This window comes from Rattus norvegicus, chromosome 1, assembly GCF_021556685.1.
Source record: "Rattus norvegicus strain SHRSP/BbbUtx chromosome 1, alternate assembly SHRSP_T2T, whole genome shotgun sequence".
NCBI classification, from domain to species: Eukaryota; Metazoa; Chordata; class Mammalia; order Rodentia; family Muridae; genus Rattus; species Rattus norvegicus.
Genome location: NC_141534.1, coordinates 246,393,444 through 246,418,583, shown reverse-complemented (window position 1 = coordinate 246,418,583; position 25,140 = coordinate 246,393,444). Strand labels below are relative to the sequence as shown.

The 25,140-nt window shown below is 41.1% G+C and overlaps 1 protein-coding gene across 2 annotated transcripts in view; it reads left to right on the top strand.

Annotated features, from left to right (window-relative positions):
* The window catches only part of Htr7 (5-hydroxytryptamine receptor 7), a 116,673-nt gene extending 91,976 nt beyond the window's left edge, over nucleotides 1-24,697 (top strand). Inside the window, 2 exon segments of one of the 2 annotated variants that reach the window (NM_001438419.1) lie at nucleotides 13,265-14,020; nucleotides 23,025-24,697. In NM_001438419.1, the coding sequence (NP_001425348.1) occupies nucleotides 13,265-14,020; nucleotides 23,025-23,067 (799 nt within the window). In that variant the 3' untranslated portion in view covers nucleotides 23,068-24,697. 2 annotated transcript variants of the gene reach the window in all.
* The last annotated feature ends 443 nt before the right edge of the window (nucleotides 24,698-25,140 follow it).

Sequence of the window (25,140 nt, the reverse complement as noted above, 5' to 3'; positions counted from 1 at the left end):
ATTAATGGCAAACTCTGTCCCTAGTTTCTGTTATCATATGGGGTAGAAGTTCAGAGTGGTTTCCAATCTTCTTCTACAGCCCACATGCTTGATATAATTCCTTCCCTCCAATGTTGGTGGGCTTAATCTAACAAGATATGCTCCCTTTCAAGGACGATCTCAAGATCAGGGAGATTCAGAGTTCTCATGTGATCTTGGAGAAGTGTCTTTCATGAACTCTATAGCTTGAAGGAGGTGAATTGTTAACAACTATGTATACTTGGCAGAGGACACTGAGTCTTGTAGCACTTCAGTCCTGGCCAACATGATTGAGCCTGGTAAAGCCATGGGGTAGAGAACTCAGTTGAACCTGTGCCTTAGCCTTTCAGAACTGTGAGCTACAGTGGCAGTGTTTAAGCCACAAAATCATGGTAATGTGTTATGTAGCAACAGTAGGCTAATAATCTATAAATCTTAAAAGTGATTTGCTTTATTTTAATTTAGTCTGAGTATCTCTGAAAAGAAATACTTGTTTTGGGGGCTGGAGAGAGATGGCTCAGTGGTTAAGAGCACTGACTGCTCTTCCAAAGGTCCTGAGTTCAATTCCCAGCAACCACATGGTGGCTCATAACCATCTGTAATGAGAGTCAATGCCCTCTTCTAGTGTGTAAAGGACAGTGCAGTCATATAAATCTTTAGAAAAAAAGAAATACTTGTTTTTTCCTCATACAGAGGGCTGTACTATTCTATTTCCATATTTGGTTGGATTTTGTCATAGTTTCTCTCTCTCTCTCTCTCTCTCTCTCACACACACACACACACACACACACACACACACACACACACACACCTGCCTCTTTTCCTCAGTATTGGTACTTGAGGGAGAAATCTAGAGTGTTTGCTGCTCTGAATCATAATTGCAACTTGGAAACATCAGTGAAATGGATTAAAGGAATAGTGGAAGATCATTCTATAATGGTTTTATAGAACAGATCAACATGTAGATTAATGTCAAGTGGGAGGTTTTGTGTGCCTTTAAATTAATTTTTTAGAGAAATTAAATTTTTAATTAAAAATAAGACTATTCACATACATTGAGAACATGGTACAAATTATAACTGAACAGACTTTACTTTTTAGAAAATGCATAAATGTATGTACTATCCCTAGATAAAGAGATAGGACTTTAGAGAACTACTATGTTTAAATCTCTTACCCATTCATAAACCCCTTTCCTTTAGTTAACCACTATTCTCTTTATGTCACCTTAGACTAGTTTTTGCCTACTTTTAAAGTATGTGCTTTCTTTTGTTTTGGGCTCATTTAGTTCAGCAGTGTTTGTGGGAAGCAAATGTCAATGGCTAAGCTCTGGATGGTTCTTTCGCGTTGCTTCATAGACTCCCATCCTATCAGCAATCTAGAGCTCCACTCTACTTGGGGCACTGTGTTCACTTCCATCACGTAGAGCAAGGTAGCTTCATTTGGGTCTGTGGCACATTGTGCTTCTATGAACATTCTTTATATGCAATGTGGTACTTTGGGTAAGCATCATTCCCTATCCAGAAGAGTTACTGGATCTGAGAATGTATATTATTAAGTTTTATAGGTAGTATAATCAGATCATGTCCAGCAACAGTTTCTTAAGTTACTGAGTCAAGTGACCCCCCCTACCAGTGACCTATGAGAACTGTAGTTGCTTCATAACAGGGCTCCTACTCCCCCTCATCCCCCCTCCTCCTTCTTGTCATTGTCGTCATCATTGTCATCATCACCATCATCGTCATCATTATCATCTTTAATTCTTCTAAATGGCAAGGCATCTTATTGCCGTTTTGTGTGTATTTCTCTCTTGATATGTAGTGACCATCTTTCTATATATTTATTGAACACTAACTATTACTTCTCCAACTTTATGTCAGAGTACATTATTAGGTTATGAGATCAATTTTGTGAATTAAGATCAAGCATCTAAAGACTGAGGATGTTGCTCAATGTTAGAACACTTGCTCTCATGCATAAGACTCTCAGTTTGGTCCCCAGCACTGCAAATAGAACAAATAGAGCATCAACATTTAGAAGGTCTGAAGTAGGGGTTGGGAGATGCCTTGGTTGCTGAAGAACGTAGGGTGTAGATATGAAAACCTGATTTCTAGCACCCGTGTAACAAAGTCACACATGGTCTCTGGTCTATAACCCTAGAGGTGATGAGGATGAGAGAGGTAGATACCTGGAGTTTGCTGGCCAACAGCCTAGCCATTTGGCAAATGCTGGGTTCAATGAGAGCTCCTGTCTCAAAAGATAATGTGGAAGATCATCAAGGAGATACCCGAAGTCAACCAATGGCCTCCATATATACATGCACACAGATACACAAACACAAACTTACACACAAACACTAAAATGTCTTAAATAGTTTGGCATGCATCAGAAGAGAGGAAATAGGAATTATAATGTTAAGTATTTTTGGAGAATTTGATTTCACTTGCATATGTATACATACATACCAATTTTAATGTATATATGTGAATGTGGTTATTATATCTCTTAGTATGAACTGTGGCAGAAAGGTTTACAAAACCCTGTTGTGTATTCCATACCCAGAGCCCCTCTAACTTGAGTAAGACATAAAAGCTAAGACTCATTAGTGCAGTCCGTGGACTGAAGCATCTGAGACTGTAAACACAATGAGTCATCATCACTGGAAAGGAGGATGGAACATAGTACAGTGCCTGTGACCCACAGAGGGAGGCGTCCTGCCAGTGTCTGCAATGAAGACCCCGTGTAGACAACCCCAGGCACACAGTTGTTCCTGGGTCTCCAAGCTTTCTGTGAAGAGAAAGGTGGCTTTAGAGCCTCAAGTTTCAGAAGCTGGTCATGATGCTGACCAGTTTGGGGAACCTCTACTGTGGGTGCAGTTTTCTTCTCCAAAGGGAGAACATCTCAAGAAGAGGCTTTCTGGAGTGTGTACAGTTATTTTAGAACAATTCCACCCATTTCTTGTACTTCTTGATATTATCCCAAAGCAGTGAAGTGCAGAAGCCGTCTAATTAAGGGCCATTATCTACATTTCTATACAGCTAGAACAGGAGGCAAGCAGATGAGTGGGTTTGTTTCCAATCCCTCTCTGTGTGGATTACGGCTCCTTAATCCTCTTTCTTTCAATCTCCTACTTCAGTTGAACTCCTGGTGTGAGTTGCTTGCATTTCTCAATTATATATTACGTTGGCATCTTTGTCTTTGAGACCAACTGTATTTTAACATTTGTATGTACTTTAAGGCTCATTTCTGAAAGCTTCATAAAATACTGTGCTTTCTAATTAAACATTAGTGCTATAAATATTAACTGTGCACAATTAAGAAACATTCAGAATCAATCTATGATTTTTTTCCTATTTTTTTATTCTCCATGTTGAAGGTAAAATTTTTCCTATACAAACTTTAGGGAGAATGGATAATTTGGATAAATACTTCCCTGAATAGCAGTATTGCTTAATATAGTTAATTATAGGACTTTAAATACTCACGAGTCCCATTGTGCAAATCTGTGAATGTAAGAAAACACTTTTGACATGCTAATCAAATAAAACAATGTAAGATTTAATTTTCCACTTCCAAAGGATTTTATGTACTAGAATATTCTCTGTTGTTAGATGCCGTTAGGTAATTTAGGAATGTTAGAATTGTCTTAAATATTTTATTTTGTTCTTAAAGTGAAAAATATCATTTTTATGCACTTACTGGCTTCCACCTGCTCAGAGGCAAAGCAGGGGAGTGGGGGAAGTATTGTGGGAAGGGGTTACCTGGAGGGGACAGAGAGAGGGATATAAAGCGAATAAGTAAAGCAAGCAAGCAAGTAAACAAAAAAAAAACCTTCAAGGGTAAACACTGTAGAGAAAAATTTAAATCATTAAAATCTGTACAACTCAAATATAATTTCTATTGACATTTTGCTGTACATTGTGCGAATATACCATTATATATGCATAGAAACAAAGATATACCTAGTTGTACATGAATAGCCAGACAGTGGTGTGATGTAATAATCTGTTACTTATCCCTGAGGGCCAGATGTTGTTTTCTATCCACTTTTCTTTTTGGTTTGCATGTCATTCAACATATATGCATATGTGCATCATGTCTTTGGATCGCTGGTGACATCACATTCTGGTGTGTGAGCCACACTGATTTATGTAGTCTCTTGTCAAAGTGTTAAACAGCATGTTCCCCCCCCCCCCATCTTTTGTTAACATGGTTGTAAACTAGTCATTTGGTTTTGCACAACTGTCTCAAGATAAATTCTTCAAAGTCTGGTTTCTGAGCCAAAGGGTAAATTATGATGCACGTCAATGGACAAATTGGTCTCCTCTCTTAAGTCTCAGTCCTCTCTTGTATCAGAGCCATGGAGTTCCTGCTACCCCAGTTTTCCAGTTTTTTATTATAAATAATCAAAGAGATTTGATTTAGATATTTGCAAGTGTTTATTTAGACGGCTAGTAATTTCTTCTTTGGTCAGTGTCTTAGTTAGGGCTTCATTGCTGCGAAAGACACAATGACCAAGGCAACATTTGTAAAGGATAATATTTAAATAGGGTTGGCTTACAGTTTCAGAGGTTCAGTCCATTATCATCATGGTAGGAAGTATGGATGCATGAAGGCAGATAAGGTGCTGGGGAAGGAGCTGAGTTCTACATCTCTATCCAAAGGCATCGGACAGGAAGGTCTTTTCCACACTAGGCAGAGCTTGAGCATAGGACCTCAACCCCACCATGAGCCTCCAAAAAGGCTACATCTATTCCAACAAGAACATGCCTCCTAATAGTGTCACTGCTTGTGGGCCAAGCATTCAAACACATGTCTATGGGGGCCAAACCTATTTAAACCACCACAGTCAATTACTTTAACAATTTCATTGGAATTTTTTTTGTTCACCAGTCAGAGTTCTGTGAGAAGTGAAATAATGTAATTTGAATCCAATTTTTTTGTTTGGCTATCATTTTTTAAACTATTTTTATTCTTGCAAAAATTTCATAATCACGCATCTTGATTTTGTTAACCCTCCCTCAACGTCTTCCCTTAACTCCTTACATATTGACCCCCATCTGCTCATCTTCAAACTTCTTGTCCACTTGAAAATATGTACTAACCCATCAACTCCAATCTGTGCTGACCATATCTTTCTGAGCGTAGAACCATCAACTGGAGCACAGCCAACATACTAGGAACTATATCCTTAAAGAAGACTGGTTTTCCCACCCCCAGAATTGCCAATAGCTCTTTAGTTAGGGGGGGGGACTCATGAGCCTCTTCCTCTCCATGCTTGAATGTTGCCTGGCTTAATCTTATTCAGATCTTGTGTAAGCAACATGAGCTTCTAGGACTTCAGAAGTAGTGGTCCTGACATGCTCAGAAGGTACTGATTCGTTCTGGTTCTGCCTGACTTCTGGTTCTTACAACCTATTCACTCCTTTTCCCATGATGGCTCCTTAGCTTTGGTGAGGGGTGAGATGGATGTCCCATTTGTGGATGAGCATGCTATAGTCATTTGCCTCTGCACCTTGATCAGCTCTGTGTTAACTGCTGTTCACTGCACAGAAAAAACCAAAACCAAAACCAAACACTGCTCTAATGAGGTCCTAGAAATGCACCATCCCCGGCTCAGAACTGGTGAGAACTGATTATAACTGGTCTGTCCCTTGGGTCTGCAGCAAGGGCTGGAGCTATTTGGAGATATATGTTGTTTGACTTTAGTTGTTCCTGTAGTGATTTTAAAATTTAAATAAATGTCACTTGTTAATTTTCCAGATTTATTTGTTTATACTTGTGTGATGTGTGTATGTGATATGTCTCTGTATGTATGTATTGCACATATATATATTCATGCATGTGCCCCTGGAGGCCAGAACAGGATATGGTGTACAAAATCATTGTGCCTACATTTTCCCATTTTGTCTAATGAAGGGCTCTTTTTAAAATAACAATAAACCATATATGGTAGAAATACTTTTGTAACAATTGTGAAAACTGTGAAGAGTTGCATTTATAATGTCCAGTACATTTATATTTGACAACTTAAAGTATCCTATCATCTAAAAAAGTAAAAGATTATAAATATATCATTTATAGTTCAATATTTTGTATCGTACAGAACCTTACTCCATCATTGCTGTGTTGAAGGAATCCATGTATTTTCTCATTGTAGACTTCAGTTTAATTTTTGGCATAATAATGTTTGACCCCCTGGGATTATATTTAATTAGGCGAAAGAGAATAAGCAAGTGTTGCTTTTATCCTGCTTTCCAGTAAGCTATTACAATGCACTTCTATTTAACCTCTTATTACTGATTTTAAAATGTCTCTCTTTAATACTCCCCCTTATATATTTGAACCGTTTATGAGACATCTCACACCTGCTCTTAACCAAAAAGTCCAAGAAGCAGTGACTCACGGGGTCTACTGTGTTGAAGTTTTCAGTTTTCACGGTGTTTTGAATTGAGTTCGGCGTCTTGTGCGTGCTAAGTAAGAACTCCACTATCAAGATGCAGCCCTGTACCTTCCTGCTTTTGTAAAAGGACAATTCATTTCTGTGGCTTTTACACTAGCTTCAGTGAGATAGCTATCACTTTGATATTCCTTTTCAGGTTACATGTCCATTTTTACACAAACTAAACTGTGAAGTCATTTGGCCAAGTTAACAGGAGTCCTGGACTGTTATTCCACTGGGGCTGTATGAGGTTTGTAAGTTTGTTAATGGAAAATTGGCACTTCCATAGTACTAGATATTCTTATTAAAGAAAAAAAATTTTTCTTCATGTGTTCTTTTATGGATTTTAATGGCACTATAAGTTCTTTTTGTAGGAATTGACTATTTTTAAAAACTGATAATATTTAAAATATTTTCGTTTTAAAGAATGTAATCTTCTTTATAGTATTTAAATTTTAATAATCTACACCTAAGGTGTTGGTTTTCGTTTATTTATTTTATATCCAGAAGCTTTAGGGAACACTTGAGGGGTTTGTATGTTACCTGTCAGTTGATTTTAACTTTCTAAAGATTTACCAAATGAAGTCTAGTGGGGGCGGCAACCTTTTTATTATAGAGTGTGACTTAAGAACTTAAGGACATGCAGTCAAACCCTGACAGTGTTTATGGAACATGATTTGTGCCCTGAGAGCAGACTATGACCTCTACCCTTGAAATATGTTAGTTAAGTGTGCTAACAAGTACGAGTAGGCATTCTTGTCTAGCGTTCTGAGATATCGTCTAGCACTCCATTGGTCAATCTCTGATCACAGGTATTTGTGAATTTTCTATACTTACGTAAAGAGGGGAGAGACTGTATTTTTCAAGTGAGCTTGAGGTATAGTTTCTTCATCTGGCTGGGTGTGTGTGAAGAAAACATTTAATAAATGGTTAAGAACTGCATCTAATAAATGGTTAAGAATTTGTGAATTCTGGGAGTGCTAACGTTTTTTTGTTTTGCAGCCATCCAAATAAATGTAGCTTCTTGTCCTGAGCAATTCTATTGCCTTCTTGGAGGTTTCACTCACTAAATCAACCACTTACCCCATAAGTAGGTGTTGGGCTATCTGTCCATGCTACCTCGTGATCACCTTGAAAACTGTGTGAACTAGCCTCAGTTCTCTAGCTCTTGGGGAATCTTGTATTGGAGGGTTAAGTTAAAACAGATCTATATGTACACTTAATGGAACAACTCCATTCAGCTTTATGGCAAGATCAGCTTAATCTTGAGGCTCCTATCAGTGCCAAGGAACTTTTTTTGGGGGTTATTTTTTTTTATTTAAAAGATTTTCTGGATATCTGTTACCATAACTTGCAACTGGGATTGTTCCATATAACACAAATCCTATTTCATGTTTCCTTTCACCCTTCTTCTCTATATTTATTCCTTTTGCAGCGAAGCATTTGATTACAGGCATTTATTTTCCTTTAAGACCATTATGTAGTTTTTGTAATAAAAAATGCAGAAACAAACTAGAACCAGAAGTATTCTCTACAGAGACTGTCTATCAGGTAAGTACACATGTATATAACTATACAGAAGTACATTAGGAATACATGACATAGATTTTCAAAAAAATATCTCTTTCATACAAACTGCTTGGTAACTGCTTGGTAATTATAGTCTTAAAGTGTTACATTAGACAAGCTATACCTGCAAGGATCAACCTTCAATCAGTTATCACGCAGTGTGTCTGTTGTTCTTGGTTGACCATCAGTGAAGATCAGAGAGTACACAGGAGGCTCACTTAAAGTTGAATTTCAGATAAAGCATTGCTACAATTTGATATGGAGTGTCCTCCTCAGGCTCATGTGTTGTATGCTTAATCCCCAGGAGGTGGCGCTATTTCAAGTTCTTGAAACTGAGCTGGGAGTAGTTGGAGGAACTGGGTTATGCTTTTGAAGGTTGTACCTAGTTTTCTGTCACCTCCATTTCTCTTCTCATCTCTCATGAAGGGAATAGCTTCCTGTAACCCTCTGGGTTTTTCTTGTCTGCCCAGTTCTCAAATAACAACACAGGAACTATATTTATTAATAAATGCAAATAACTTAGAGCTAGGCATTGTTTCCCACTAGGTCATAAATCAATTATCCTGTTAGTACTAATCTAAGTCTGCCATGTGGCTGGTTAACTCTCCTCAGTATCACTTCCTCTGAGTCAGGGTGGCAAATCCTTCAGCATTTCACTCCTTTCCAGAGTTCTTATCTCTTCCCTCAAAGTCCTGCCTATTCTCCCCTGCTTTGCGCTACATAATCCAACTCGTTATTGACAGGTGATGTTTTAACACAGTGCACAAGAGATCATCCCTACATTTCCCTCTTTTAGTCCAATAAAAGGCTTTTCCTCCAACAGCAACAAACTGTACACAATATGAACAAATATGAAAACTATCAGGTAAGAATTACATGCACAATGTCCAGTCCATTTGTATTTGATAATCTTGGGAGAAGGTACTCCATTCTCTATCATAGTGGATTAAAAATTCTGCACCTAATTCACTTTGTATCATAATTCGTATTTACTAACCTTAAAATGTATTCTTAGACCTTAAATTATTGTCTTAAATCCCAAACAACTTAGGCTTAATTGTGAAACTATAACTATTTAGTCTTCACCTCTACAAGAATCCTGAGAAGTATAAATATTGCTTGAGTAAACAGGGAGTACAGAGCAAACAGCTTCCAAAAGTATAAAATTACAGGTGTTGCTGGCTATTTGATCAGTCACCCAATGTTCTATGATGTTGGAGCATCATCATTGGTCATCTGGCCCAGTATATCTATCAGACTTTCCCGTGAAGCAGGGATTATGAAGGGCTTGCCTATCCTATTCTTGAGAAGCTTGGTAGTTGACTTTTTCCATGTCCTGCTTGTCTACAGTTTAGAGAGCGTAGAGAGCATGCTGTCTGCACTTGAGGCAAGGGCATCTTCTTCCCCGGTGACTAGCTTGGTACATTTGAAGCAAACTTCATAAGGAGGGTTTTTTTTTAATTCTCATTGAAATATGAGAATGGGAGTGTGTAGGCTTAGATTTTTCAAAATCTACTTAAATAAGGGTTATTAAACCCTTCAATCTCCCTTCTAGCCTGCTGACCAGAAATAGGAGAGAAAGGTGTTTAATAGCACCAGAGTGATGTGAACCTGTTTGGGTAGTTCTTTGAGGACAATTCCAAATCTTCGTTGTCAGGATATCAATAGTCCAGTAAAAAAAACATCAAATGAGAATCAGTAGCAGCACTCCGGTCCAATCGTCAAACACCAAACACTAATCAGTAGCAGAGGCTTGATCCAGAAGAAACTGTGAGGTTTTGCAGAATTGACATGAGTCATTGAAGTGGCAAGAGGCAGCAGGAATACCATAAGTTCTTTGGCGAGTTTCTCTCTATGAAATCATGATAAACAAAGATCAGTGAAGACCAGCAAAGTGCTCCAAGGAATACCAATGCAAGAGCGTTGTCATCAAAGACCAGAGAAGTGTTGCAAGGTGAACCAACGCAAGAGCGTCATTCACTGTCTGTTGGGTTCTTCAACTTAAACCTTTTCCAAACATCACTCGTCCTCTCACATGTCTGCCTCAGGATAACATGTTCTCATGTATCTGCTTCAGCAAAACATCTTCTCCTAAGACAGCTTACAGAAAAACATCACACAACATAACTGAGTCTCCAATGAAACCAGAGATTTTCACTCCAAGGGTTGTTCCAGAAGCTGATAAGTCTCACCATCAAAAGAATGCCTTTTATTAATTAAAGGTCTTCAAATGTCATATTCTGTTGATCTCTGAGGTTTTTGGAGACTACCTCTCTATCTATAGTAGATCTGAATAGGCAAAAAACAAAAACAAACAAACAAACAAACAAACAAACAAAAAACTTGTTCCTGTTTACTGTCTGTTCAACCTCAAAAGCATGGCCTTGCAATTAAGTATACAAGTATCTAACATGACTGTAAGCTTGGTAGACTAAATACTTATTGCACTTCTTAATTATCCTAAACAGTTTATAACAGTAGCTTTCAAGAACTAGAACTTTAATTTCACTTTTAAATGGGTTGCATAGATCAAATACCTAAACAAGAGTTGAAACATATACAGTATGTTGTATCAAACATCTTAATTTTGTATCAATATACAGAATCCATACAAATGTAAATTATTTGACTGGTGAATGCTTTTAAGTCTAAAAGTAGATTTGATAATCTGCCCTTTTATCCTAACATTCCTATAACTCCCTTTTTCTTTTTATCCCTGTTCACCCCTTTCCCCCCAATAGTAGATAGACGAGAGAGAGAGAAGGAAAAAAAGAAATAGAGACTTCCCTGAATCTAACATCCTTTACTTTGTATCCTCCTTGACTAAGACCATTAAGGACTTGTATCCAACCCTCATAAAATGATGGCAAACATCCATCAACTATTGAACTACCAAAAACCACACACTCTACCTCAGGAGGCAGCTCAGGCCACTCAGATCAGCAGGTACACCTCCCCCACCCCTTGCACCATGGCAGACACCCAGATGTTTCCAGTGGCAGTCAAGCAATGGACACCCACCTGACCTTTGGTGGTCACTTGGGCCACAGATACTGGCACAGACTTCAGCTGCAGTAGGACCACGGACCCAGCCAAGGTCCTGGACCAGGACCTCAGTATGGCCTCAGTTGGTTACACAGGCTCCTTATAGCTACTTGCTCCTCACCCCAGTTGAGTCTCTGGTTCTACATTCTCCACAGTGTACAGACCGCTTGGCTTCACTTTCTTATCCCTCCATTTCAACTTCATCTTTCCCATGTCCCCATCACAATTCACCCAACATGGTGGCACCTGTGGCAGCTGCTTGAGTGCCTTTCTTGGGGTGCCCTGGCCTCTGTAGTGTGAGTGGGTGCTTCTCGTTTGCCCCTTTTAACCCTTTGGGGAGTCAAAACAGGGCCCTAACTTCAGTTGATAAGCCCATGGTTATGTGTAAGTTTTACTAGGAATGAAGGCAGCAAAGCTTGTGAAACGAGGAAACTATGGTATGGACGCCTAAGTCCTTGGAAGGCACAGACAATCCCTTTCTACTTACTCTGGCTGTAGCCCTTCCCTCTGTTCCTCAGGCTTGCACATTGTGCTGCTTTCAAAGATTTTCGTCATCTTAATTTACTGCTATATACTCCACATTTATGAAGTGCCTGGCATGTGAACAGCTCTGTCTGGTCAACATATTAATATGGTGGACACAAAACAACAATGTATTGTGATTTCTCCTTTGGTAGACCCAGCCAATCACAGCTTATATGCCAAATGGTTTGGCCTATGATGACTATATCTGTCCTGAATGTGTACAGACTTGTTTTCTTGCCAGGATTACCAATACACTATGGCAGCACACCATCTACCCAGTGTTTATATCTTACTAGGTGTTATGAGTCATCCAGACGTGATTTATGTCATCAGCTCTGTGTGTGTGTGTGTGTGTGTGTGTGTGTGTGTGTGTGTGTGTGTGTAGGTTATGTGATATCCACATAAAGGATTTGGACAACTTTGCTGTCTGAGGATATTAAAGCCAATTCCAGAAGTGGACTACTTGCTGAAGATACTCATGGAGAACAAGTGAATCTGACTTGTGTGTTTTTACTGCATCTCCGTTTTGTAAATGGTGTGGCAACACAACAATGTTCACCGAAAAAGAGCATGACTTTAGAACTTCTGTGGGATAACTTAAGCATCAGGAGCACTAGCAGAATTTTTTTAAAATAGTTTTTAACTAATTGAGAACTTTTAGAAAAAGAGCTGTTGGTTCATGAGCCAGAAACTCTTACTTCCACACATGCTTCTATAGTGCATAAGGGAAGAGAGAGAAAAAAAAAAAAGCCAACAGAATGGCGAGCTCTTCTCGAGACAATTAAATAACAGGGAAATTCCAAATGTTTACAAATATTAAGTCTTTAGTCAAACAGTTCACTGTGTATGTTTCTGTCTGTCTGACAGCTTTGTCCCTTTGGCATTGTTATTGTTAATACCTGATTAAAAAAAGTAAAACATAGACCCGTTCTTTATCTCTCTAGAAGCATACGTGGGGAAGACCCTGGATTTGCCTACCATTTATGAGAACGGTCCCCTTTTTTAGTGATCCAACTCAAAACTGCACAAGGCAAGCTGCTTTTAATTTCAAAGAATGATCCTCTGGTGTTGCTGTTTTGTGCATTTTATGGCAATAAAAAGAATCACTTCCTGCTTCCACCTGGAAAGTTTAAGAGTTCTCAGACTACTCACAAACCTGTGGTCCTATGGGTACACCTCTTTTCCGCTGCAAAGGGGACATTGGGAGGTATTAAAAGCTGGCTGGAGTTAAGACTGTGGAGATGAGGGGTCATGTAATATCAGCGTGGCAGACCCCTTACCAAGCTGAGAAGATGTGCCACAACTTTGCACTTGAGGAGCGATGTCTTAGCCCTGCCTGGTTTTAATGAGGGTTGTCACTGGGAGAGGGCAGGGAACTCATCTTTATTTCCTTGGCTGCTTAGGCTATCAGCATCTGCAAGGTGTAAGTAGAGCGTGGGCAAACTTTTCCAAAAGGGTACTTAACACTTAGCGGTGCTTCAGTCTAACGGAATGACATGGACTAAGACAGGTAAGGTACCGGTGCCTCAGTTTACCTTTCTGCAAAATGGAAGTAACAGTTCTACTGGGCTGTTGTGAGGATTGCTACTAGGGCCTGGCTGGTAGCACTCCGTGGGTGGCCAGTGATGACTGTATTCAGTTCTTATCTTTCCATCTCTCTGCTAGGTACCTTGGGATCACGAGACCCCTCACGTACCCGGTGAGGCAAAATGGGAAATGTATGGCCAAAATGATTCTGTCGGTCTGGCTGCTCTCTGCCTCCATCACCTTACCTCCTCTCTTCGGATGGGCTCAGAATGTGAACGATGACAAAGTGTGCTTGATCAGCCAGGATTTTGGCTACACGATCTACTCCACTGCGGTGGCGTTTTATATCCCCATGTCGGTCATGCTGTTCATGTACTATCAGATTTACAAGGCCGCCAGGAAGAGTGCAGCCAAACACAAGTTCCCAGGCTTCCCACGCGTGCAGCCGGAGAGTGTCATCTCCCTGAATGGTGTGGTGAAGCTCCAGAAGGAGGTGGAAGAGTGTGCGAACCTTTCGAGACTGCTCAAACACGAAAGGAAAAACATCTCCATCTTCAAGCGGGAACAGAAAGCAGCCACTACCTTGGGGATCATCGTGGGAGCCTTCACTGTGTGCTGGCTGCCGTTTTTCCTCTTGTCCACAGCCCGCCCCTTTATCTGTGGCACCTCCTGTAGCTGCATTCCTCTGTGGGTGGAGAGGACATGTCTGTGGCTGGGCTATGCAAACTCTCTCATTAATCCTTTTATATATGCCTTCTTCAACCGGGACCTGAGGACCACCTATCGTAGCCTACTCCAGTGCCAGTACCGGAATATCAACCGGAAGCTCTCTGCTGCAGGCATGCATGAAGCCCTGAAACTTGCTGAGAGGCCCGAGAGATCCGAGTTTGTGCTGTAAGGTCATTTATCACTACCATCCCTTTATTCCCCTCCCCTTTTCATGAAGCTTCTTGAATGTTGGAGAAAACCCCGTGAATCAGTGGCTAGATTGTTATTGTTGTTATTATTATTGTTGTTGTTAACAACCAGACATCAGGTGTGAATTAAGAATTCTTTCTTTCACTCAGGATAGGGTTTAAAAAAACCCCAAGGCAGGTTGGTGTTTGAATGGGAAAATGAGACCGGTCTGCTGATGAATTTATTTCATATGCCTGGTGACAGGGGAGGTGATAGTCTCCATTTCTTTCATCATAAATAATATCTCGATATGTCCATCTGTGAAGCTGAATTCATATGACATCACCGTTTTAATTGCTTCTCTACTTCCATTTTTGTAAAACTATTTTTGGTGATCTCATATTTCCCGCCTCTTTGCGGGGAGGAAGCAGATGTGATTTTTTTTTCTGGTATGGAGTCTCCGTGCATACAGGAGATGTCATGCTGGGACAAGGCTCTAACAGGTACTGAGCTGTTGAGAAGCCCTTCCTGTCACAGTAGCTGTGAACTGATTGGTGCTGGAGTTGTTCAGTTCTTGACCTCGTCTGGGACCCGCTCCTGACACTCCAGAGGATGGAGTTGAGATCTGAAAATGTACTACAACGGGCTGATGGTGATGAGAACTTGGGAGCCTCAAAAGTAACTCACATATTAATAAATTTGATATTGTCACAGAGGAGGGAGGCAAGATGGTAGGGTGATGAACATGTAAAATGCAGCCCTTTTTAAAGTAAAAATAAAATGTCATAGAGGTGGTTAGGCAGTTGAATGGAAAAGAGGTTGGGATGAGATCGTAGATCCTGTGCACCGAGGACTAGGAAGAGAGAAGATGAACTGAGAAGGGTGAGGGATCTGCCTCCAGGGGAGCCTCCCTGTCAGCTTGTCTATGAGAGTGACATGCCCTACACTTAGGTCACAACTAAGTCTAGATTCCACATAGCCTCAATCCCAGGACCACGTGTCTTTCAAATATTAGAGTGTGTTTGTCTTAGAATGGGACATTGTTGGAGCATAGCTAGTCTGGCTCTCGAGCTGGGTGCTGCGTCACAGTACTCATTTCTACTTCTGTTCTGTATACTTGTACATATGCACGTTCACGATCCATCCACAGATCACCCACTATACAAAAGGCAGCATTTAAAAAGGAGCACGAAACATCTGGTTAGAATACTCATTATGAGCAACTCCCCGAGCCTTTCAAAATTTACAGGACCCCGCTTAATGGATATTTGCCACCCCCCCCACTTTGAAAATCTTTTTTTAATGGATATTTTCTTTATTTACATTTCAAATGTTATCCCCTTTCCTGGTTTCCCCTCTGGAAACCCAATATCCCACCCTCCCTCCCCCTGCTTCTATGAGGGTGCTCCCCCGCCCACCCACCTACACCCTCCCTCCTCCCTGCCCTGCCATTCCCTACACTGGAGCATACAGCCTTCACAGGACCAAGGGTCTCTCCTCCCATTGATGCTTGACAAGGCCATCCTCTGCTACATATGTGGCTGGAGCCATGGGTCCCTTCATGTGTACTCTGGTTGGTGGTTTTGTCCCTGGGAGCTCTGGGGGGGGGGTGTCTGGTTGGTTGATATTGTTGTTCGTCCTATGGGATTGCAAACCCCTTCAGCCCGACTTTGACATTCTTAGGGGAGGAGCTATAACTTAGATTTCTATTTTCATAGTCTACTCCTGTGCCCAGCATTTGTAGAATATTAATGGTCATGGCTAGCTACCTAGTTCTCAGGGGATTACCTGGTGGCTCAGGGTAACTGATGTATGATAATTATGATCACATCCTCACCGAAGGATCATCCCAGTAAATGCACGCATGCACCCATAACCGTTATGTAAGTCTACCCGTTGGCTGAGTTTAGTCTGAGATAGTGAAGAGGTACCACATGGAGGACCTAGGAACAGTGGACACCAGCTTGCTAACAAGATAGCTAGGATGTCTTCCTTACTTTAAGTGAGTTGAGTTTGTTATACATGCTGTACAGTGGGAGGGCCCCATCCAATCAGAATCCCAGGAAATTCTCAGATACAGGAAATAAAGCTGGGTCATTGACAAGAGTCCTAGGGCTTGGACTGGGTGGTTTTAAGGTTTAAGACAGTTCAAGGAGAACTGATGACAGCTGCACATTTTTTTTAGATAAAATAACTTTGCATCAGTAAGTAGGGGAAAGTGGGGTGTCAACCTATTTTAGTCCGTGTACTGCTGTATCCCGTGGAAACAGCTATCTCTTAGGACAAATAGCTAGGTTATTCTGACCGGCATTGGGATTGTTTATCCAGAGAGAAGAAAGTGGGTTGGTTTTATTTCTTAGGAGAAACACAGTGCAGAATGTGTTTGAGCAAAGTCTTTGGAAATGGCGTGAAGGGCAGAGAAGTGTTCAAGGCTAGTGCTTAGAGGTCCCATTCGGTAGCTGGTGTGAAAATTAGGAGAGGGCAGATGATGTCCCTATCATCTCTCTATTTACGGTCTCATCAGTCCACCTTAAGGATAATTTAACTGATTAGGTATTAAATTCACAGATAATTAAGGTATAAGAATAGTTAACTTTTTTTAAAAAAGTAACATGAACAGGTTTTCCTGTTTGAAATAATAGCCCACGTGAATGGACAGACACTCCACTGAGAACACTGCATCTTCGAAACTGTGTGATGGGGTAGCTTTTTCCATTCCATTTTGAAGATGATAAAAGAAGAGCTTGGCGAGACCAAGCCATTTCCCCACGGTCCTTCAGATGAGATTGATAGAGTTGGATTTCAGCCCAGGGAGCCTGTGTTCAGAAGTGCTTTTAGCTTCATGCTACTGGACCCTTCATAAAAATAAATCAGCTCAAATAAAGCACAAGGATTCTTGTCTGCCTGTCCTCAGCTAATGCCAAGATTTGGGTGCTGTTTCCTGTTAACCCTAGACAGGGTTAGCAGACTTACATGGTGAGGGACCAAAGAGCAGTGTTTTGAGCTTTTGAAAACCATATGGTTCCCCTGAAACTGCTTATCTCCTCCACTGTCATACACTTAAGCAAGCAAGAGGATATGGGTATGTCCCAACAAAACTTAATTTACAGAAGAGACGGCGGCCAGCTGGATTCGGCCCACAGGCAATAGTCTGTTGTTCCTTGATTTAAGAGAGAATTGTGGTGCCCGATTATATCTTTCTCTGTTTGAATTTATAACCATGAAGAATAAGCAAATCAGGTAAGATTGTTGGCCTAAAAATATCTCACAACTTTGGGGTGTATTTACAGTCAGAACTACTATATAGCGTTCACAAGGCAGCCGTTTTGAGCTCTATACCAGGCAGTTTTATTAGCCCCAATATTAGGAGATTCATATTCAATTTGGTTTATATGACTGTCATACACTATGGTGGGTTCATAAAATACAACACCATTCTTGCTGTTGTGCATGTATTTCTACACAGAAAGTCTATATGTATACTTTTGTGATCCGGATATTTGTGTTTCCCCTCAAATTTCTATGTTGAAATACAGACTCTAACACGGCAGTATCAAAATGTGGGGAGTCTATGGGGTGACTAGGTCATGAGGGAAGAGCTCTCGTGAATGGTACGAGGACCTTTATAAATGGAACAGAGGGAGCTCACCAGATACCAAATTAACCAATTATGGACTTTCTAGTCTCTAACCATAAAGGACATTCTTATAAACTACCACTTTATGATATTTCATGCTATCGGCCCGAATCTACCACTGCACAAGGTCACTCAGCCTCGTTTTGTAATGATGAAAGTCACAGGTAGGAAACTATGTCAATCAAAGGAGAAGCAAATGTGTCTAGTGCTTCTACTAATCAGTCAAGACTTCCTGAAAGGAGCATCCTTGAGGCAACAGTTATAACTGACAGTGCACAGAAGGGACATTTACATAGAGCCACCAGTTTAGGAGCTTATGCAAAGGACAGACTGAGATCTAGACTCTAGAAGGAGAAAACAGTTGGAGCTCAGAGAAGGTACGACATAGAAAGTGTTACTAATAATTTATGCCAGCCCCCAAGAATTTGGAACTTAAATATAGGCAACAAATTCTCAATTCAGAGGATTTTTTGCCTTCTCTCCTGGAGATGGTTTTCAATGTCTGGAGATATTTTTGTTGTCATAACTAGAATGTGTCTGGATGTTAACCACCACCTACATCTGGCGTAGGTCAGGGAGCCTGTCAGTTACCCTACAGTGCACACAACAGCCTCCCACAGAAAAGATTTACCTAACTTGTAAGGCGAGAGGTTTGGAAACTCTGTTGCGGACAGAAGTAAGTCATCCACATCTTCCGTAGCCAGTGGGTAGGGCCATCAGAGTAGGGGGTACTGATTCAGTGGAACAGTATAGGAAGAATCAAAAGGCTGGATGTAGAGTTTCTTCACTGCTGTTCTAAAAACACTGGACGTCTTTCTGTGTATGAGATACAGCACCAGGCATGGCAGGGGTGGGAAGAGGATCGTGTAATACTCTATTTCTAGAAGCTCACACTCCTGTGGGTTTAGGTCTTCTTAAGGTTCGTGATACTTTATCGTAAAGGATACTTTCAACCAGAGTAAGAACCTACGTGGTCTACAGGGCACAGTTACATTCAAGCAAACACTAATTGGAAAGCTGTTAACCCGTTTGACTTGACACAAGTTGCTGCTTTTTGAAACCTCATGTTTTGCTGACTTGCTCTTTGATATTATTAGGTCGGGTGGCTTCTAGGGTTATACTCAACAGGTCTGAGTGATAACGTAATTAATCACTAGTCTCTAGAAGAGTGACAAAGACATCCAATCCACAGTAAAGGCGAAACCTTAGACTCCTCCTACTTTCCCATGCTCCCACATATCTGGCGGCCACCCTAAGGACTCTGGGAAATTCCCTATAACTTCTTCAGCCTGTTTCTTCCAACCTAGCTATTTGGGTTCATGTGAGGATTACTTTTGCTTCTTGCTCAGCTTTCTTGGCTCCCTTATTTTTCTTCTACGCTTCGATTTCCTTCTTTTTTTCTGTGTAAACAATCTAGACTGTATGTTGTTACTTTCAAATATTTACCCATTCCTTCCCATTTTCTTAATCAGCATGACCAGAGCCTCAGGAGTCCAGCAGGCGCTCGAGAATTTTCCTTGGGGTAACGGAATGAAGGCAGGGATTAAAGCTGTGAATTCTGTTGCACTGGTAATTTTAATTCGCTACTATCTATTTTTAAGCCTTTCACTATTTCCTAAGTGTTTCAATAAAGGTACTAAAAAATGTAACCGTGTGACACACGCAAGGATTCTTTCTTTCTCTTTGTTTGAATGATTTTACTCATGGACTTGAACTGCCACAAATAGTTTTCAACTATCATGTCACGAGTACTTGTTCTTTGACATCATTTATGAATAGCACTAAAAGGCAGCTTTTTAAAATACTTTGCTCTAAAAGAATATCATGGGATTGTTTTGAAGCAGCTCTTTCTTTCTGTCTCCTTACTTCTCCTTGGTGGCTGTATTGTCTTTCTCTTTAAAGAACCTCTTATAATCCCTGTCATTTGCAGTGGCTCTTAGCACTGATGCCTCGAAGAAAAACCTTGGGTTTCTGCCATGAATTCTGTCAATTTGCTGCTCCGGGCTTTAGGCTGCAGCTTTGGAATTCAACCTGATTGCATGCTTCCTTTGTGGAAAGGGGTAATTTAAAAGAAATGAAGTGAACTACATCCCGGGGGAAATTGGGAAGAAAACATCCAGGCAATCCTGGGGGTCTGTGATGGGTCTCTGCCTTAATGACAGAAGCAAACAAAGAGCTTGCTATTCCCTGGGCATTTTTACATCTCTCATGGGGATATTTTCTTCATCATTAATTGTCTGAAGTTCAAGTTCAGTGCTTCGTCTTTATTACATCATCAATTAGTAATAATAACATCTTTGCTTCCTGCTTTGCAGTTACCTAGAGTTTTAGCCTTATGATGTAGGAAGGACATTGTTCTATGCAGTATCTTATTCAATGCTGAGGATCAAAGAAAAGGGCCTCAGAAATGTTACAAACTTATCCAATGAACCCCAGCCCTGCCCTATCCTCTTTTACTTCTTTCTTTGTTTTTCTTTTCCCCCTTAGTTGGTAATAAGTAAGGGTAGCACAATGTAAAGTCAAACAGTACAGAAAAGTACACAATAAAAAAATTACCCCTGGGGGCATTCTTCAAAGGATTGTTTACATGGTAAAATCATGGAAGAAGTGCTATCTAGGTAGTAGGCTTTGAATAAGAAGAGCTGTGGGGGACATAACATAGGGGTTGCTCAGTGCTCAAGAATAGTACAGTCCAGTGACAGTTGCTTCATATATGGATGGAGGTGGGCAAGGGATCTGGAAATGTCTTTAGTCATGTTAGGATGTTGGGTAGGATGGTGTTAGTCCAGGCAGTGAGGTGTGTTTTTGACAGGAGTGATATTAGATGTAGTGGTTACAACAGAAGAAGAAGACTGTACTAACGAAGGGCTCTGTGTAATGAGGCTAATGTTAAAGGCGAGGTCTGTCTGTGACTGGGGGGCGGGGTGTACTAGGAAGATGTCAATGACACTAGGAGGGAGGCTAAAGATGTCTGAGCCCTCCGGAACCTGGCATCATCACCGTGGCTTGCAGGTGGGTGACAAGGAAAGATGGACTCTGGAGGTGATGCTGGTCTGAGGCCAGGAGGAACTCAGTAGAGTTTAGGAACTAGCGGGAGCAAAATGGAGTTAAAGGATGCTGGGTGTGCTCTTTCCACTGGGTTAGAAGAACCAAAGGTACCAGGCTAGAAATGTCTCTGGAGCATCATTAGTTGAGGACATGTTTTATTTCCAGTCTCCATTCCAACAAGCCTGTGGGAGTAGGGCTTGGTTGAAATACAGCAATTGCTCTCACAAAGTATTGTGTGAGGTTGAGGCTCAAAGTCAGAGATTTTTGTCTAATGGAGAAATGGAGTCTACTGGCAGGGGAATTCAGTCACTGCCACACCCCATACGAAGGACTGGGCTGAGAGGACAGCTTCAGATAAAGGGACTCAGATATAGGAACACCTTACACGGACGGGGCAGGGAGGCTAAACTGGAAACAGCCCTGGGCCAATGACTGCCTATCCCATCTAAACATAGAGCTCCTGTGGTAAGTCAGAGCCTGTGAAGGTGTTGCATTGTGGGAGTATTGTTCTGTGCTAGGAGAATGGATACTAACTCAGCTGTTGCTTACAGTTCTCTATGGCCCATAGAGAAGTGAGTCTTTTGTGAGTCTAGAAGACAGGCCTTGAGGGAAGCAGGATTCTGGCTTCTGTGTAGGTCAATCTCTAGACCATATCTTTCAAGGTTTGAAGTGGGTGATGATTCTCAGTGGAAGAAATACAATTTCGTGTGTGTGTGTGTGTGTGTGTGTGTGTGAGAGAGAGAGAGAGAGAGAGAGAGAGAGAGAGAGAGGTAGAGAGAGAGGGAGAGAGAGTGTGAGAGAGAGAGAGAGAGAGAGGTAGAGAGAGAGGGAGAGAGAGTGTGAGAGACAGAGACAGAGACAGAGACAGAGAGAGAGAGAGAGAGAGAGAGAGAGAGAGAGAGAGAGAGGGAGAGAGCGAGAGAGCTATACAACAGAGGACTAGAACTTCTCTCCTGGTAGCCACTAAACCTTGTGAGACCCTGCTCAACCCCTGATTATCACTTGTTGAGTTCATGAATGTAATATTCATGCCATGTCCAAAGGATAATGTTTCATAGTTCATTTCCCCATATCTTGTTTCTTCTTCAGTGTTCCCTGGGTTTGGCAAGAGAGTGATGAAGGTTTGTTACTGAGGGTTGAGTATTCAGTGATGAGTTACCCCCAAGACTTTGAATGTGATTGCTTAGCTATTGTCTACCGAAAACCAAAACATTTCTGACCCAGGCTGACAGTACCACTGCTCTGTGGGTGTAAACATGAATATTTAAAAGGCAGTTTGAAATCATGTCTATTTAGCCAGTCAGTAACCATGACTAGATCTGTGGCTGGCCAAGCCGTTGGTCTCTGATCAGTTTATAGTATGTGACATGAATTCTCTCCTTAGAGCAAATTCACCCACAACCATCACGCAGCTATTAGACCAATTGGCACATTGGTAGGTAGTTACTGTAGAGTGAAGGATTCATTACTACATACGACTATTGGTTTTTCTCTACTAGTAGATGGCAGTATGAAAACTAGCCGTCAGGGAGGAAGTTTTCAGGTTAGTTCCTGTCTGATTTCAAACAAAGTATGTGATGTCTTCAGCACAGTCTTACCTGATTTTGGAAAACAACCTCAGAATTGATGGTAGTCTGTATTGTTTTGGTGCCTCTTAAGCCTCCCTGGCCAAACATTTCCCAGGGATGTGTCCTGTACCTGGTGCTGGGCTGGCTTTTCATTGAATAACTTACATCTCCTGAGAACAGTTCTTCCCATCCCTGAGGTACCTTTCTTCAACTCTTTTTTTAAATTGTATTTTAGTTAGCTTACAAAATAGGTTTTCTGCTTTGATTTTTAAATATATCTTTATATTGGGTTTAGCTTCCTTTCCTCCCTTCCTCTCCCGCCTTGCTTAAATATTTCCAACCCCGACATTGCTCCGTCTCTTCTCATACTGGCATTTTTCTTTTAACAGTCATTATTTTCAAGTAGAAAAAAGGTTATACTGTTTTATAAAGTTTATAAGATTTTCTGAAAGCAGTCATTTTGGGGGTACATCTGTATTAGAAAAGATTTCTAAATGGCTTATCTGGGGCTCCTTCTCAAACATTTTCCAGGCTTGCTAACTTACAGAGCTTTTGACATTTATAAAAAGAGGCACATTACATTTTCTTCCCCATCAGAGATGCTCGTGAAACCTTGTAAGTCACCAATGATTGAAATCACCGACTACCATAAAAGAGAAAAGAAAAAAAAAAAAAAACCTCGCCAACTACAAAATGAAAACCCACGCTGATGGTCTGGCTAATTTTCTTGTCTTTCTCTCTTTTATAGACAAAACTCTGACCACTGTGGGAAAAAGGGTCATGATACATGATCCAGAGTGGAACCCTGGATGAATTCATGCAGAACAGGTGGACACAACACAACGAAATCATTGGCTGAGACTGCACAATGGAACATGGCTTCTGTCTTCTTGGCATGGCTTGAAATGTCACGAGGGGTGATCTGTTGTACAAAGTGTATCATGGGGAGATGGCAACCTCTCCCTTTTTTCCTGTGGATCAGTGATATTGTGTTTAAATGAAAATAGTGCTCAGTGTCAGACAGCCAGTCATCTCTGCAGTAAGCACACTACAGAGCTGGGTTTCGGGAGGGGAGGGAAGCAGTTTCTGGTGCTTTCCACAAGTCCACATCCACAAGAGTGGGGGGAAATCCTAACGCACAATTCCCATGCTTCCAGTCTAGGCTTTGTGGTAACTCTTCAGGAACCATTCATGAGACAGAGTACATTTTGTGGTATGACAGAAGGGTGTCTTTCCAAGCAAGCTACAGTAAGCATTGTGCTGAACGTGTTGCATGTCCGTGTTAGAAAACAGAAACCCAGTCATCAGCTAATTCAAGCAATTCCCCAAAGCAGTGTTTGTTCAAAGCTTCTGTTAAATATTGTGGCTTTCCTGCAGGGTCCTTGTGACTTTCCACCAGTGTGTGTCCACTGTCAAATCCTTTATCATTATGGTGTAACTCAGGAACAGATCTCAGGTTGGAGAGAGGCAGAAAACCTGAATCAAGCTTTTCCTTGCACTCACACTTCTGAAGGCTCCTGAGAGAGGACGGTAACTGGAGATGAGTGAGTGCCACCTCACCGCATTGTATATTAACATGATTCTCGGCATGTTGTTCACTCCCATCTTCCACAAGGGTGCAAGGAGCCCACAGGGCTGGTCCATGACTGTGTGTTATGAGGAGAGAGTGTGACAATAGCAAATCCATGAATAGTTGCGGTTGTTTCTGGAGACAGCGTAAACATGGTCACCCAACTGGACTGTTTGAATCGTGTGAGCTAGCGGCCACTTGAACCCCCATTGTTAATATTCTAGAACACCGTTCTGTTTCATGTAGAGAATTTGTTTCTGTGTTCTCTGTATCTTAAATCAAATGTGTGCCTGATGAATTCTGTCCTCTAACCCCCTCCCACCAATAAAAATGGTCAATGTTAAGGACAGGTAAGGAAGCAGAAAGGGTTCCTTTGTGGATAGTATCCTTTAAATGTTGCTATGTAGTAGTCTGGGTGAAGGAGATGGAAAGCCACAGTTCAGAAGAGTACCCGTGTCTATAAGGGGGACATGAATGAAAACCTTTATTTGAAAAAAGGGAACTGAAAAAGAATATTATTTTCCTACAATTAAGAAGGCTGTCCTCTCACAGAATAAAATAGAGTTCCAAAGTGTATTATGAACTTCTTCCAGATGTCACTGATGTCTATTATGAAAGCAGGGAAGGGCCCCTTTCCTGTGAAGGGGAGGCAGGCACTGTCCTTTCAGAATGTGTACAAATTCCTGAGCTGCAGTTTTGCTAGACTGACCATATATACTTATATTCCTAATTTAAATAACAATTATGTCAGATATGTGTTGTTAAATTTGAAAGTGTTTTATTACATTACATCGAAATAAAGGTTATTTGTAGCTGTAATAAAGCAACTTAAGCAACGTTTTTAATAAAAAGGTCTGATGTCATATATGTTGCTCTACAACGGTCGGCTGGGGTAGGGTGCGCTCGCTTGCTACACCCAACAGGTACGTGGGAATGATGGTGCACACCTGTAATCCTAACACACAGGGAGCAGAGGCAGGAAGATCTCACGTTTGAAGGCAGTCTGACTTTGCATCTAGGGATATCGTGTAAAAAAATCCTAGAAAGTAATTGCCAGGTTTATCCTGAATTACATTTCAGTGTAGAAATGTATCTCTTTAGCAATTCTAAACCTTTGAATAAGAAAGGTGTTTGTTGACTTGATCAACACTTGTCCCTTGCTCCTGTTGGGATTGGCACTGCTGGGAGGACAAAGATGGAGTGGCTTAGACCTTATTTATTTATTTTGCTATCAGGGTCCTAGCAGCCATAGGTCAGGTCGTCGATGCAGACCGGAGTGCTGCAGCAGGTTGCC